This window comes from Pan paniscus, chromosome 6, assembly GCF_029289425.2.
Source record: "Pan paniscus chromosome 6, NHGRI_mPanPan1-v2.0_pri, whole genome shotgun sequence".
Taxonomy (NCBI): Eukaryota; Metazoa; Chordata; class Mammalia; order Primates; family Hominidae; genus Pan; species Pan paniscus.
This window is the reverse complement of record NC_073255.2, coordinates 160718932-160735938: the sequence shown is the minus strand read 5'-3', so window position 1 is coordinate 160735938 and position 17007 is coordinate 160718932. Positions and strand designations below refer to the sequence as shown.

Below are 17007 nucleotides of genomic sequence, written 5' to 3'. Positions count from 1 at the left end.
TGTCCAGTTCATATATGAATTTTCAGTAACATTCAGATTTTTCCAAGTTCTTAAGATCAGCATTAAATACAAAAGTAAGAGTGTCTGTATGTACTTAGTTCTCTGGTAGGAATGAAAACCATAATACTAACATTCATTTTGGCACAAAATTAATTTTTCCAATTATTAAATCTTTATCATATAAGTTTATAATTATAATATTGTAACAGACCTGCTGTTCAAGGTTTAGAATAAGCAAAATCTCAAAAACAATGACAGCACCATATATGATTTTATATTTGTTGTGTGTGGCTTCAAATGGCTTCTCCTGGTTTCCTTTTCTTGATGAAATTATCATTTCCTTGAATCATTTATGGCTTTTTATCTGTAATAGAATTTCAAACCCAGTACATTCTTAAGACCCTTAGAATTTCAGGCCCAGTACATGCTTAAGAAACTTTAGTTTAGCTGTCTCCAGGAAGTCTTTCTAGAATGTGACCAAAAATATATTTCTAATATCTGAGATCATGAGTTTTTCTCAATATGATTAGATGGCAGTCAAAATAAAGTCTAAACAAAATAACTTTTAGATATCTTTTGAGATTAGCATAGAGATGTTATTCCTCATTTCTTTGTAAAATTGTATACTTCCCCAATATGCAGATGTACTATAATTTAGCAAGCTCCATGTTGATATACATATGGATTCCTTCTCCATTTTTTTTCTTATTTGTTGATAAATTCAAGTTATTTGTCCTGTAGAATTCCCTAGGATCTAAATTTTGATGATGTCATCTCTAACTTCTTGTTTAGCATTTTCCCTTATTATGTTTCTTGAGTTAGTAGATAGATTTTTTTTCCCAAACCATGCTGAAAACATTGGAAGTAGCTATATTTTAAAGGCCTGATCAAATTTCAGCTTGATTTCTGGAAGGATATTCTTAGTTGATGTTTCATACTTCAACTAGGTGGTATATAATTGTCTGGTTGACTCTTTTTTGTGATTTTAGCAGCTATTGAGGGTCAATGCCTCTATCCATTAATTAGTAGTTACAAAATTGTTCTATTCTAATTACATCATACTTTCCCCGTTTATTGGCTCGAATAAAAAGAAATTACTCTCCTTCACTATTTGGTTACCCTCAAGTACAGATTATGTAGGAAATGCAGAATAAATGATTGATTATCAGTTTTCAGAGTAATGAGTTGATTCCTTAATATTGTTCAAAAGTGGCCAATGAAAGATTTTTGGTTTTGTTTTAGTATCACTTTGACTTCATGGATTTAAATATATCTGATGTATTTCAACCCATTGCAGTTAGTATTTCTTCAGTGATTTTCAAATTTCACATGTTTGACAGTGGGAGGCTCTTTAAGTTGACTCAAGGGTGCTTTTGATACAATTCTAGTAATCCTTGATAGCTTCCTTGCTTTATGTTATAACAAGAGATTCCAGACTCATCTTGAGCAATTCCTGTCTTAGATAGGCCTGGAATCAGACATTTTCCTAAGGAGTCCTGGTTGCTTTATGAATAAATAAAATTTAGATACTTAGAGTATGTTAGATGGGTACATTGCTAGTAGACCAGTTAATTTAACAGTTTTTCTTCCAAGGGGTCAAAGAAAGCACTGACTGCCTGATACCAGAATCACTATACTTGTGAATTATATATCTTTGTAAATTGGTTTTTAAAAAGTACAAATAAGTCTTCTATAGTTTCTGCTGAGATCTGATGGAAAGAAAATTAGTTGAAGTTTCAAAAGTAAAGGTTTAAAGCCTGGGAACTTCTGTGTGATATTAAGTAAGTCATTTCACTATTCTGAGTTATACATAATTTCTTGTACTTCAAAATAGAGATAATATTACCTATCACAGCTTTTATGAGAACCAGTGTTGAAAGTACTTCATAATAACAGCTAACATTTCCTAGAATGTTTTATATGCCAGCTTTTGTGCTATGTTACCTAGTTTATATCATTAAATCTGTATAAAAGAACAAAAATTATTATTATTATTATCTCCCTTTTATAAGGGAGAGCACCACAGATTAGAGTGACTGGTATCTTGCTGTTTCTGTAAAGGAAAATTACCACGATCCTAAGAAGTTGAGGTCATCAAGCGGAGTAGGAGGTAGATTTCCTATCCAGGAGCAGTGAGCCAAATTAAATACACAGGTAATCTACAGCTGCAAAATGTGAGAAATGATTGAACATAACCAGTAGTAGCAGCCCAAATTAAGAAAAATGTTAAAATGCATTAAATTTATGCTCAAAATTAAAACAAGTATATTTGGATTCATTTACAAGAAGAGGAAGACAAAGTTATGACAGAAAGAAAGCTCAGCAACTGGGATTACAGACTGGGCTCTTTTACAAACTCGCCATTTGAATTTGTCAAGAGATTTATTCTCTCCAGGTCTCAATTCTTCACAGGGGAATGAGGATATGTGATTTCACAAGCTAATCTTTTAGGATAAAAATAGAACAGTAATGCTTGAGAAGAACTTTGTAATAACTCACTACTGATGTGCAGAGTTAAAAAAAATTACAACATATTTATAGGTTCTACTGATTCAGGTTTCTGAATCACTCATTAATTCCTTCATTTAACGATACTTGTTGAAGACCTACTAAGTGTCAGACACTGTAGCAAGTAGTGTTCTAGCAGTGAACAAAGTGAAGTCCTCATTTTCCTAGTTTACATTCTAGTAAGGAACGACAGAAAATGGAATACACCAGGCCCACTACCAAATTTGCAACAGCTGATTTGTGCGCCTGGAATACCCTTCCCCCAAGTATTCTCATGGCTAACTCTCTCTCCTTTTTCAAGTTTTCGTTCAAATGGGCACCTGCTTGATGAGGCCTAAACACAGAATATCCCTCCCTCCCCCACTCTGCTCTCTCTATTTTTTCCTATAAATCTTATCCCCTTCTAACATATGATATAAATTGCTTATTTGTGTGTTTAATATGTTTCTCTGAGCTATAACATAAATTCCAAGATGCCAGGACTCTGTCTGTTTTGTTCAAGGATGTATTCCAAAGCTTAGGCAGTACCTAACGTGTAATGCTCAATAAATTGATTAACAAACAAACTGATGAATGAGTGAATGAATGAATTAGAAGGATGATCTGGAAAGTTTTCTCTGATGAAGTGACTAAATAGTAAAAGCTTGGCATTTAAAAAAAATCACAGCATACATAAAATTGTTAATTAAATTGTGTTACATCTAGTTGATAGACCATTATGTGGCCTTAAAAATGATTTTAAGTAATAGCTATAAAGTTTATGAAATAACACGGATACTACTTATAATGGATGGGTAAGTGAAAATGCATATGCATATATTACTATTACAAACATATTAAAAGGTCTTTAGAAGAAATATTAGAAAGTAATATACCAAAAGTTACCCATTTATGTTATAGTGATTATTGGTGATTTCCTTTATCATTTTTTCTATTTTCACAAATTTTCTATAATTTTATTGTATCATCTTTGATATAGAAATAAGTTTAATTTTTTAAAAAGCTAATCAATGCAATACTACCTACCATTCACAGCATTTTGTTATGTTTTTTACATTTAGAAATTAGACCTTAACAATGTCAATAACCTCCAACAAGCAGAGACTCGGAGTTGAAAAGAATACACCTGGATTTCAAATGTTTCACAGAAAAACAGAGGTGAAGAAGGAGGTTGAATCAACTATAATTTCTTCTACAACAGCATCATACTTACTTTGAGTTTACCTTTCAAGTAGATTGTCTCCAGAAGAAGGAAGTCCTATCAATTAAACATGACTCTTAAGAGAAAAACACAATGCGTATAAGTGATTTTAAACAGAATATAGCATCAAGAAGTAGAAATTGCCCAAGACCCTGTTTTATCCTGCACTTTCCCATTACTTTGGTAATCAACAGTTGGTTGAGGCTGGGTGCCGTGGTTCACACCTATAATCCCAGAACTTTGGGAGGCTAAGGCAAGAGGATCACTTGAGGCTGGAAGTCCGAGACCGGGCTGGATAACAAAACAAGACCCCATCACTACAAAAAAAAAAAAAAAAGTCAGTTGAGGATCAACAGCGGAGTCCAAGTATGCAAGGGCTATGTTATTCCATTTACTCCTCAGAATAATTAATTGAAGTAGGAGTTATATTACTAAATTTCAGATAACAAAATGGGGACTGTAGGTAACTTTCCCAAGGTCACACAACCAGATACGTAGTGAAACCATGATTCAAATTGATTCAAAATGACTCTAAATTCACTATAAAAAGTCATACATGGGAAGGGGAAAGCAAAAATATCTAACATTTCTCATAGGCCTCCTTTTCCATAGCACTTCTGGACCCCTTAAATGTCATGTTTTCTACATAATGATTTTTGCTTGCAAAAGTCACCAACTGCATCTTTACTAATATGGCTCCAGCTTCCAGATCTACAGCAGTGTCAGGGTAGGTAAGCATGAATATTATCCCAAAGCCTTGACAGTGTTCAGACTGCCAGGGTCTATGAAGGAAGGACCCAAAGTGCCATCTTAGAATTGGTGCTTTGCAAGTTGGTAATGGCTCCCCCTTACCTCAGTCTCTGGCCCCTCATGAGAAGCTATGCCAGGAATGGTTCTGCATTTAATGAGTCCAAGTGGGAAACAGAAACCTAGTGTGAACCCGAGGCTAGAATAGAAACTGGATTTAGTCCTCTTCAGTGGACCAGTTGACGAGGTGACCCCTTCTGTTAAATCAGATGATTACTTAGTAATGTGTCCTTAAATAAACTGCCAACTTGAAAAAACAGTCTTTGAAATGAATAATTTAATATTTTTATGTATAATTTTATGTATGTACATTCATGAAAAGACTAAATTATACTAGTTTTAGTTTAAATGCAACTTAAATATTCCAATAAGGAGGAAGTGTACATTGACTTTACTCCAGATCTGGTTTCCTAGCCAGATTGGAGGCAAATAAAATAATGTTTCTGTTTATGTTAAGTGACATACATAATGTCTACTTATAATATCTCTCAATAGAATTCATAAGAGAAAAAAATGTTATAAGTTACATCCTTCTTTAAATGACTAGGCTAAAGGCCACACAATTCCCTTTAAACTCAATTATCTCACAACTGAATGCTTCGATAACTTGCTAAAAGCAGTAGACAAAGTGTCATTAGTGAACCAGGAGAAGGGGAAACCCCAGAGCAGCCATCAGCCATCTTTATTTCTCTGCAATCAGCTCCTTCATATCCCTGATAACAATGACAGGAAAATGTATCTGCCATCACTGCCAGGTCTGTATCAGATGCTTTTCCTTTCACAGTAAACTCCCCGTCCTCAGAGGCCTCTATGTGGTAACTTGCGGGGTTCAAGTGAAGGTAACTGGGCGCGTTCCACATCTTCCTTATGCACCTCCCGTTGTTCCTGCAGAGGTGAAGGCTGCATACCTCAGCAGCTCTGGTCACATTGGCTATGTAGCTCCCTAAATCAGAACTCACAAACTGCTTCACCTTTGTACAGTTGGCCTAGAAATGTAGGAAGAAATCAATTTTAGTGTTTCTCCCTGGTAGAAATGTACAAAGAAATCGATTTTAGTGTTTCTCGCTGGTACTGATAGAATTAGAGCTTCTAGCACAGTTCTTTGGTCTTGATTAAAACATAATGGCTTGGTTCAGTTGTTGAACTTGTAGGCCCCTGGGCACTATAACAAGGGTCCCAAATCAGAAAGGGGAGAGGTCTGAGGGGCAGGAGATGGATACTATGTTACAATCAGGCTAAGCAACTGAACTTGCAAATAGCCCCCAGAAAAAGCACATGAGACCTTGCCTTTCTGCAATTTACATTCTTTTTTTCTTCCTTCTAGCTCCCAAGTTAATGGGTATAAAAGGAAAAGGAACAAACCCAAATTAGGAATGTACCAGAACTGCTGCCCTCAGCTACCATTCAGGTATGTGGGGCCTTCCATGGTTGTGTTAGAGCCTGAATCATAGTCCATCATTTATTGTCAAATCATCTTATGCCACCATTCTACCAAGTATTATAGCCTTCTGGATTTTCCTGTTAATTTCCATCAACTGTCCTGGGTCCTGTACTTCTAATACAATTCAAACACATGAAAGCCTATATGGCTAAGTAACTTTTGTGTACATGGTTCCTATTACGTGTTCTAAACAGAGGCCACCTGTGTGCACCCACCTTCCTGATGAAGCTCTTCTGATGAGCCACCAGGGGACTGGGGTGGAAATATCACACCTGGAAAGCCAGGAATTAATCCTCTCAGTTTCTACCTAATTCTCATATGTGGGCATAGGCATAAACAGTTTCATGAACACTATCTCAGTAGCAACAAATTGAGACTATGAAATTCTGAGAATAATATCAGATCATCATGGACTTGCAAAAAAATTCAATTTAGCAAAAAGTGGCAAGGGTGCCAGTATTCAAGGTAAAATGCATTACGTTATAGAAATATAAACAAACTGCATCTGGAAATATGGAAGAGATTGTGATTAATGTGGATTGGGGAAAACTAGGAATCTTTCCTGGAGTAAAAAAAAAATCTCAGCTGAGAGAAATTTGAAGAGCCATATAAATCTCTTTTTTTTCTTTTTTTTTTTTGAGATGGAGTCTCACTCTTTGAACCAGGCTCGAGTGCAATGGTGTCATCTTGGCTCACTGCAACCTCTGCCTCCCAGCTTCAAGCGATTCTCCTGCCTCAGCCTCCCGAGCAGCTGGGATTACAGGCATGTGTCATCACACTCGCCTAATTTTTATATTTCTAGTAGAGACTGGCTTTCTTCATGTCAGTCAGGCTGGTCTCGAACTCCTGGCCTGAAGTGATCCCACCTCCCAAAGTGCAGGAATTACAGGCGTGAGCCACCGTGCCCCGCTATAAATCTTATTTTAAATGCTGATAATTTTCAGCTGATTTCTCTGTAGAGAAAAAGTAACTTCATTGTGGAGAATTAAAAAGTTACCACCTGTTTCTACCTCTCAAAATAGTATATAACACATTTTCTATAGTCATTAAATGCAAGGTGTCCATCATCAAACTGTGGCTAATGCCAATTCTACCACTAACTATCCTAAATAGCTATTAACCTAGTTGGTTTCCTCTCCAGTTTCACCATCTGTAAATGAGGATGATAGTCACTACCTCATGTGACCAGCAAGTGAGCAAATCCGACTCAAAAAATCTCTTAGCACAACCTTAGCGCATCATAAATATTCATCAAATGTCAGTGTTATGATTACTATCTTTATAAAAGTTCACAATATTTTTTAGCCTTTTCTATGTATCAGGCACTGATTTGGAATATTTATTCTAAAGCTGGTTTGCTATGGAGGTCATTAAGCTCTCCAAGAAAGCAGAGAAATACTTTTAATAAAAAACATTAAATATACCTTCAAGATACTGACTTACCTTGGATGAAGTTAAATTCATGTCTCCCCAAATAACAATGCCTGCAGCTCCCAAGGCAGCACTTTCTCCTATGGTGCTGACTAGATCTTGCTAGATTGAAGACAGTAGAGTTCATTATTAATTTGAATGTACAACAACCCACCAGGGGCCGGGCGCAGTGGCTCACGCCTGTAATCCCAGCACTTTGGGAGGCCCAGGAGGGCAGATCATGAGGTCAAAAGTTTGAGACCAGCCTGGTCAACACGGTGAAACCCCGTCTCTACTTAAAATACAAAAAAAAATTAGCCGGGCGTGGTGGTGGGCGCCTATAATCCCAGCTACTCGGAGGCTGAGACAGGAGAATCATTTGAACCCAGGAGGCGGAGGTTGCAGTGAGCCTAGATCGCACCATTGCACTCCAGCCTGGATGACAGGGTGAGACTCCGCCTCAAAAACAAAAAACAAAAAAACCCACCAGGGATTAGGATTAGAGTCTGAGTTCAGTATAACAGGGCTGGTACTGAGCTCATATACTCCTTAGATACTATTTTCTATTTTCTTAGATTGACACAAATGCTGAATAAACCAATGCTCAAAAATCACACTCTGTAATCATATGCAAAAACATATAAATATTTTTAAAGAAAAACATATTTTGCCATGCAGGATATTATATTGAAGGCAATAAGGCTGTAAATAGTTATCAGAAATTATTTAATTGAAATAAATCGGAGGCACATACCCACATACCAGGTCATATGTACGTGCCCTGGAAACAGAATCCAAAAGTTTTCCTTCTCCAAATGCGATCCTGTTAACCAGGTTCCTTTTCCATTTTGCAACATGCCCCAGTGACACTTCATCCCCATAGTCATTTCAATTCCAAGGCCAGGCAAAGAAGCAACGTTAAGGGCTTGCAGGCTCTGATTTGGTCCAGCTTTTATATTTGTCCCTGAAATTATGTGTGTTTAATTTCTAAGTACCTGACCTAATGGGCTTTATTTATGACTCATCCAGTCATGGTAAAGTCGCTGGAATTTTCTGCAATATGGTTAAGACAGACAAAGGTAAGGTTTTAGCAGAGAGAATTTTGATTTTATAATCTTAAAGGGTTATTGTTTTAATGTTTAAAGATTAACATGGATCTAGGCCGTTTTCTGGAGCAAATTAAGATTTGAATGTATGTAGTTGGTTTCCTAGTTTATTAAATTACAACACATTCCCTCACCCCACTCTTTAGGATACTAAGCATTCACCTTTTACTCCAAGGGTGAATTTCTACCAATTAAATGCTAGAAAATGTTATTAGGTGATTTGGTGGAAAATAAAAGCAGAACTGTAAATGCTATTTTGCCATTGGGCATTTAATATTAATACTTGAGAGATAAGCCTCTTTATCTGACACTTTGATTGTCTAACACTCAAAAAAAGGTTTTACAGTATCAGTTTTTAAAGTTTTTTTTTTTTTTTTCTGGGCAATTGTCTTGTGACTTTCAACAAGGAAAGAGATTTTGGTTTAAACTAATTTCCCTTTCAGGTTAACATCCATTTTCATTCCTTATGATTATAATATCTGCTGAACAGGTCATAGCTGACATGAAAGGAAGGAGAGGAGGTTTTGAGAGGCTCAAATGAGATAGTATAAATGAAAGGATTTTGAAAATTGTCAATGGCACGATGAACAGGGACAGAGGAGGAGCCATCCCTGCAGTACCAAGACTGCAGACTCTGCTGAGTCTGTGTCCACTCCCTCTTTGGGCAAAGACATAAGGGAGCAGAACTCCTCACTCCGCTCACTTTGAAACTTCCCTGAAAATGGTGTCATATAGTCACATGGTATGATCAGGGCAGAAATCCCCAACAGCTCTCCTTTTGATGAAGGCATTGTCATCAAAGGAGAATAAGGACATAACATTTACATTTTATATTTATAGGTTATTGGTCTATAGTAAGTATGTAAGCGGCAGATGTTTCTGGTGAAAGCCACACCTTCTGAGGTTGCTGTCAGTTTCTTCCAAATTAGTTTTCAAATCAGTTTCTCACCAAATTAGTTCACTATCACCTCACAGACAGTAGGGTGCTGAATGAATCACAAAGCAGCTATGTTTTGGGGATCAGAAAATCAAGGGCACTACCCAGCTAGGAAAGTCACAGATAAAGTGCCTCTGGGAACAGATTGGGACCACCTGAAAGCTTGAGCCACGGTGGTGTTGTCACATTACAGAAAAAGAAAGGAACAAAGTAGATGTACTGAAAATGAGCCTCCCCAGTCCCAGTGTGGCACAGGGTGCTTTGCACCTACACATGATCCTTGGACCTGAATCAAGGTTTCAGAAGTAGAGGGTAGGGCTACTCAGGGGATTCACTCAACGCTTTGGTGTCAGTCCCTGACGCTTACCAGAGTGCGTGTAAGCAACGTGCCCACTGTGGGGAGCTGGAGCATTACTAATGAGCTGCCTTTGTGCCTTACCAGAGACAGCATGAATTAATGACAAGGATAAATATCTTTAAATCTATAGGCAAGGAAACTCCTGTTGTTAATTTTTAAAAGCACATCTCACAGATGGAACAGGAGGCCATTATCTTAAGTGAAATAACTCAGAAACAGAAAGTAAAATATCACGCTTTTACTGATAAGTAGGAGCTAAACGATGGGTAAATATGGCCATACAGAGTGCAATAGACACTGGAGACTCCAAAACGTGCAAGGGTGGGAGGGGAGTGAGGGATAAGAAATGACCTGTTGGGTAAAATATACACTTTTCGGGTGATGGGTACACTAGAAGCCCAGAATTCACCACCACTCAATATGTCCATGTAACAAAACTGCACTTGCACCCCGTAAATGTATAAAAACGAAAAACTAATAATAAATAATAAATGTTTTAAAAGCACAGCATCAGGTTATGTCTAGGTTGCATTTATATGTAAATAATACAGGCAATCTTCTGTGTGAAATGATGTTTGACTGCCTCTATATCCCCACGCTATAGCTATTGCCTGAGATACCACTCTTAAATATCCCATGTTTAAGTTTAAGGCTTTGATGGCTGTTAAAAAAGTAATAGCCATATCACATAGGTTTCTGTAGAGCTTCAAGTTTTCATATGCATGTTCTTATTTGATTTACATCATACTTTTGCTAGGTCAGTGGGGCAGGTAATATTGTCCCATTTTGTACATGAAGACACTAAGACTCTAAGTCCAGGGAGGTTAAGAGATTTGCTACTTACTAGTGAATCTTTTTTGTAATCTTAACTGTATGTGTGTGTGCATTCTAAAATTCAGACATTGTTGGGAAAATCAGAAATGGAAGCCATTAATGGTCATTAAGAGTTTGGTACAAATGAATATCAGGCTTTTAAAAAATTATGGGCGGGGCCGGGCGCAGTGGCTCACATCTAAAATCCCAGCGCTTTGGGAGGCCAAGGCGCGTGGATCTCTTGAGGTCAGGAGTTCGAAACCAGCCTGGCCAACACGGCAAAACCCCGTCTCTACTAAAAACACAAAAATTAGCTGGGCATGGCGGCGCATGCATGTAACCTCAGCTACTTGGAGGCTGAGGCAGGAGAATCACTTGAACCTGGGAGGCAGAGGTCACAGTGAGCCAAGATCGCGCCACTGCACTCCAGCCTGGGAGACAGAGGGAAACTCCATCTAAAAAAAAAAAAAAAATTATGGGCAGATTTTTAAAGTCAATAGGGTACAATGGTGGGTACACTTATAGTTTAAAACACTTGGAAATAGCTTGCCACTCGGAAAAAAAGAGTGCAGAATGAGATGAAACCCAAACTGTTGCTCCTTTTTTCCTGAGGAAAGAAAGCATTTCCGTGGCTATAGCTACTAGAAAAAGAAGCTTATACCAGGTTCACAGAATGTGCAGAATGTCCCAGTAGTCTAAATTCATCTTTTGAAATGAACGTTTTGTCCCTCAGAGTTTATTGTTTCTTCCAAAAGTCAATTTATTATCACTAAAGAAAGGAACTTGGTTGAGTCAAATATAGAAAAGACATTTTACAAAAGAAACTGGTATTTAAATTTTGATTCCATTCCAGAGTCAAGATTATTTTGTAAAGATTTAGGTAACTTTCTTTTTTTTTTTTTTTTTTTTGAGATGGAGTTTCGCTCTGTCGCCCAGGCTGGAGTGCAGTGGCACAATCTTGGCTCACTGCAACCTCTGCCTCCCGGGTTCAAGCAATTCTCTTCTCAGACTCCTGAGTAGCTGGGATTACAGGCACCCACCACCACACCTGGCTAATTTTTGTATTTTTAGTAGAGATGAGGTTTCACTGTCTTGGTCAGGCTGGTCTTAAACTCCTGACCTTGTGATCCACCTGCCTCAGCCTCCCAAAGAGCTGGGATTACAGGCGTGAGCCACTGCACCTGGCCTAGATAACTTTTTAAAACCTTTCAGATGGTACTGACTTCCCATTATTCTTCATTCAATCATTTTTCACTGATTTTTCTGGGTGGTATGAATAGAAGTTCACAACAGAGACTTTTTTTCCTTCCTCCTTCACCTCATGAGTGATGTTGGAGGTATGGTATTTACCATATTTCATACACATGCGTCATTTCTCCCTCTGATGAATACACTCCATTTATGTTCCAAAGATACCTGGTCACTGTAGAGCCCTCACCTGGGTGTTTTCTATGCCTCCTCCTTAGGATGCCTAGAACTCAGAATGTCTTTAACAGATATTGGTGAGTTGAAATTTGTAATGGTGGAGAAAGGAAAAATGCCTCCGTTAAAATATATTAAACCACTGGTATCCAGCAATACCTTAAAACATCACTGCATCACACATGTGAAGCCCTCCACAAGTCCTGAGTCTTCTCAATGTAGAAAGGTTACACAAAATTATCCAAATCCAAAGATTAGGCTGGGCACGGTGGCTCATGCCTGTAATCTCAGCACTTTGGGAGGCCGAGGAGGGTGGATCACCTGAGGTCAGGAGTTCAAGGCCAGCCTGTCCAACATGGTGAAACCCCGTCTTTACTAAAAGTACAAAAATTAGCTGGGTTGGGGGGGGGGTGGGCACCTGTAAACCCAGCTACTTGGGAGGCTGAGGCAGGAGAATCGCTTGAACCCAGGAGGTGGGGGGTGCAGTGAGCCGAGATTGCATCATTACACTCCAGCCTAGGTGACAAGAACAAAAAACTCCATCTTGAAGAAAAAAAACAAAACAAAACAAAGATTAAAATACCCACTACTTTCCCTAGAATTTTTTTGTTTAAGTGGCTAGACAATTCTGCTTCCACATGTATGAGCAAACACTCCATTTCAAAACATCCTTTTTGATTGTCTAACCTGCTCACTGCCGATCATTTCAATAACCTTCCAAAATGCCCGATTGTAAGTGAGTACAGTTAAAGTTGGTGTGCAGGAAATGTAGTAGTTGCTGGTATCTACTTTAACCCTTTCTCACCTTACTTTGTTCCTTAAGAGAATAATAATGAATAAGATAATCAAAATTCAGTTTCCATAAATGAAGAGTCTAAATGCATGACTAGTCAAGGAAGAATTATGCTCCCATATAACAGACCATTAATTGAAATCAATTCTTCAAAGAACATAATTAACAAAGTAATGTCCTTTTAGAGATAAGGAGGAAATCCCCCAACATTGGACAAGAAGCTTCTTACCTTAGAAAGGAAAAATAAAGGTTCATCTCTGTACCCTAGCCTTGTGTAGACAAATACAGGCAGAGCATAACCATGAGATGTCATGGTGGAGATCCTCATGGATTCATGCACACGAAATTTGGAGAAGCGCAAAATGTTTTCACTGTCTCCAAGGGATTTCCAGACACCGATAGAAGGATATAAAGCAGCACTGCTGTTCCAGAGCCAAGAGAGCTCATTGTTCCTCAAGACTTCGTCTTCTGGGCATGACCCAGTATAGTTTGGGGCATAAACGTTATAATTGTGGCAATCAGGATATAAATAATAACCCCAAAGGCCTTTGGGTCGGCTCTTAATTCCCAATTTGATGGTTTCCTTCATGAAAGCTTTTGCACTTTCTTCAAAGGTCACTTTGGCTAAATATTCAATATCGGTAGCTGATACATTCTTTCCCATATCGGAAATCAGCTTTCTTGACTTCTGTCTGTAAACATCTTTTGCATTCCAGTTCCGGGCCCACTGTGGTCGCCAATATTCCCAATCTATAACAGCAAGTCCATTGAAATCTTCAGTAGGGATGTAATAATTAATATCTTGGTCAGCTTTTTCCAGATGTATTTGTAAACTTATGTTCTGTGGGAGACCTCCATTAATGGGGACCCCTTGTGATGTATACCATGGATAGTATCCCAATCTGTTGACATAAAATATAGTGACATTTTGCCCCCTGGCCTTGGCCAGTGGGCTTCCAATCACAGGAAACATTTTCAAATTTAGTCTTAAATTATATTTTATCAAACACTGATCTGTTGGAGCATTCCAAGCAGCTATAAAAGGTTTCCTTTGATAAATTGGAAGTCGAGCAGGTTTTAGACAAGAGATAGACTTTAGAATAAAAAATATAAGGAGCCATGAAGTGAGATGTACTGGTTGAACAACATAAAGCTTTAACTGTCCTTCAGATAATACTTTCATGGTAAGATAAAAATCTAATGTTATCTTCTGCTTTAGTGCACTCTAGAAGACCTGTGGAGAGATTTAATTTTCTGTTAGTCATAGTTTTGAGGAAAAAGACTCAAATAATAAATAGATATTATTATTATATATGACTATTTGTAAAGTGTATCACTTAAAGGTCTCAAAGAGGCCTATAAATAAATTGAGATATAGAAGCATATGTAGAGACCTAGCTTCTATTCAGGGGCAGGAAATGCAATTCAACAAACATTCATGGAGCACCAGACCCCATGTCCAGAAAACAAAATGAATAAGATGTAGTCCTTGCCTTTAAGGAGTTCATGATCAGATAAAGATGTGAAATAATATTTACCATCATTTTGCAAAACTCATCAAATCCCAAGCATTGTGCTTAACTGCTTTGTAAATATTTTTTTTTAAACTTGTAATAACTACATAAGGCTTATAATTACATTTCCATTTTACAAATGGGGAAACTGAGGCTTAGAGAGATGAAAAGGCTTGCCTGATGTCACTTTATATGGAAGGCAAGGTGATGTAAAATTTAAATAATAAAAATGCATAACAAGTACTACACGATAATTTATTGGAGCAATTACTTCTGGGAGTAAGCAGTAGGTAGGAATAGAAAGGAAAGTGATTTGAGTGGCAAGAAATTAAAACCAGCCCAACTGTCCCAAAGAACAGATGTTTTGGGTTTCTTCTGAATAAACTTAGAAATTGACCCTCCCAGGGTAAAACTTAAGAAAGTTATATTTGTCTTATCTGGGTTCCTTTCTCGGTAAACCAACCATCAAGCCTCCCAGAATGTTTCAAGGAACTGAAACTTACCAGATTATCACATCTAAACAATGAGACACCAGATGCCTCACTCACCATGACTGCCTAACTGGCCACTTGCCTGTTGACCAAGTCCTCTTTCTTACCCCTCCTTAATTCCTGTTTTCCCACACACAGTTACTTTTCTTCCCTACTTTATAGACCCCAAATTTTAGTTGCTTGGGGAGATGGATTCCAGACTGATCCTTTATTCTCCTTGGCTGCAGCACCCAAATAAGGCCTTCTTCCCCAGCAATACTCCTTGACTCAGTGATTGGCTTTCTATGCAGCAAGCAACAGGACCTAGACCAAACCCCTGGAGTAACAGAATGTCTCAGGGAAGACACTGGAGTTAAAAGAGAAGATAGAGCCAGGCAGGGTGGCTCACACCTGTAATCCCAGCACTTTGGTGAGGCCGAGATGGTCAAAAGGTCAAGAGATCAAGACCCTCCTGGCCAACATGGGGAAACCCCATCTCTACCAAAAATACAAAAATTAGCTTGGCGTGGTGGCACATGCCTGTAGTCCCAGCTACTGAGGAGGCTGAGGCAGGACAATCGCTTCAACCTGGGAGGTGGAGGTTGCAGTGAACCAAGATCGCACCACTGCCCTCCAGCTTCGCAACAGAGCGAGACTCAGTCTCAAAAAAAAAAAAAAAAGAGAGAGAAAGAGAAGATAGGTAGGTGTTTGGATAGTAGAAGAGGGAAGACGATAGTGGCTACTTTGTCAAGTTATTTTTTAGTCATCTCTTTGTAAAACTACCACGAAATTATTTTTGTAAAAGCTCATCAAAGGGTTTGATGGCATAAAACATTTGCAGTCTTGTGTGTCATTAAGATGAAAATGCATTGTGGTTATGCCTGATGCCTAGTGAGATTAAGGTGTCCAGTAGACATTTGTCCTTTGGCTGTGTGCTCCAGATACAGACCCCTTTCCTCAGTAGTCAATTCTGCACCATAAGTATCTTGGAAGGCAAAGCCCATATTTCATTAAATAAGCCAAAATGTCCCAGCCTTCCTTGCAGGTTTGGTATTGGTCTATGACTGTGGTCAGTCCAATTAGATGCATCCTAATCTAGGCTTTGAATTTGGATATTGAGATTCAAGGAGGCTGAGGTGACATTGCCAGTGGTGACGTAAATTCCAGTGTCAAGGAGCAGCAAGCTGGGGCATCCAGATTCTGAACCTGATGCCCATAATGTTACTGTTAAGTGGAGACATTGTCCTCAAGGGACACCGCCTTTCTGCTCAAGTAAGCAAGGTTTGTTTTGGTTGCTTACAACCAGGAACTCTGATTTATAGAGAAGTGATAATGGTTTGGCTGTGTCTCCAGCCAAATCTCATCTTGAATTGTAGCTCCCCTATTCTCCCTGTCATGGGAGGGACGTGGTGGGAGGTAATTGTATCACGAGGGCGAGATTTCCCATGCTGTTCTTGTGATAATGAATAAGTCTCATGCGATCTGATGGTTTTATAAAGGGTGGTTCCCCTGCGCATGCTGTCTTGCCTGCCGCCATGTAAGATGTGATTTTGCTCCTCCTTCACCTTCTGCCATGATTGTGAGGGGTCCCCAACCATGTGGATCTGTGAGTCCATTAACTCTCTTTTTCTTTATAAATTACCCAGTCTCAGGAATGTTTTCATTAGCAGTGTGAGAATGGACAAATACAAGGTGCTTTTGTGGCTTGTAGTAAAGCCTGTGCTACATGTTGTGTGTAATTATCATGTCTAACCACCAGGTGTCACCAGCCAAACCTCATAGTATTTCTCAGGCCTTGGACACTGCTGTAAAAAAATTTTAAGTAATTCACAAAACTTCCTCCAAAGACATTTAAGAAGGCCTAAGTAAATGGATAAACACAAAACACCAGTTTTTAAGAGCTATAGAGGTAGATATTTTCATTTATTGAATATACTCCTCCATGCACAAAGCTGAATAAGATTACCCCACTTAGTAGCATGAAATATATCATACTGCAGCTCTAAATTATGATTTGAAGAGAATAGTATTTTCAAGGGAATCTAATTTTATGAGTAAGAAAAATTGTGGTACTCAAAACTTCCCCTTCTCTTTGATTTTTTATTATATTTTGCCTCCAGGTAAGAAAAATAGATTTACATATGCATTCATTAATAGAAGGGGGAAGAAGCTTTTCTTTAAATTTAAAATTGAGTTATATTAGAAAAGACTATATTTGTGTACCAAA

General features: G+C 38.2%; 1 protein-coding gene across 1 annotated transcript; it reads right to left on the bottom strand.

Annotated features, from left to right (window-relative positions):
• Positions 1–4781: 4781 nt before the first annotated feature.
• On the bottom strand, positions 4782–14030 carry LOC100979818 (hyaluronidase-4). The gene is made up of 3 exons (XM_003815451.4): positions 13026–14030; positions 7401–7490; positions 4782–5502 (listed from the first exon to the last, which is right to left on the bottom strand). Exons 1-3 carry the CDS (start codon positions 13977–13979, stop codon positions 5101–5103), a joined length of 1446 nt encoding a protein of 481 aa, XP_003815499.3. The 5' UTR covers positions 13980–14030; the 3' UTR covers positions 4782–5100.
• Between the last annotated feature and the right edge of the window lie 2977 nt (positions 14031–17007).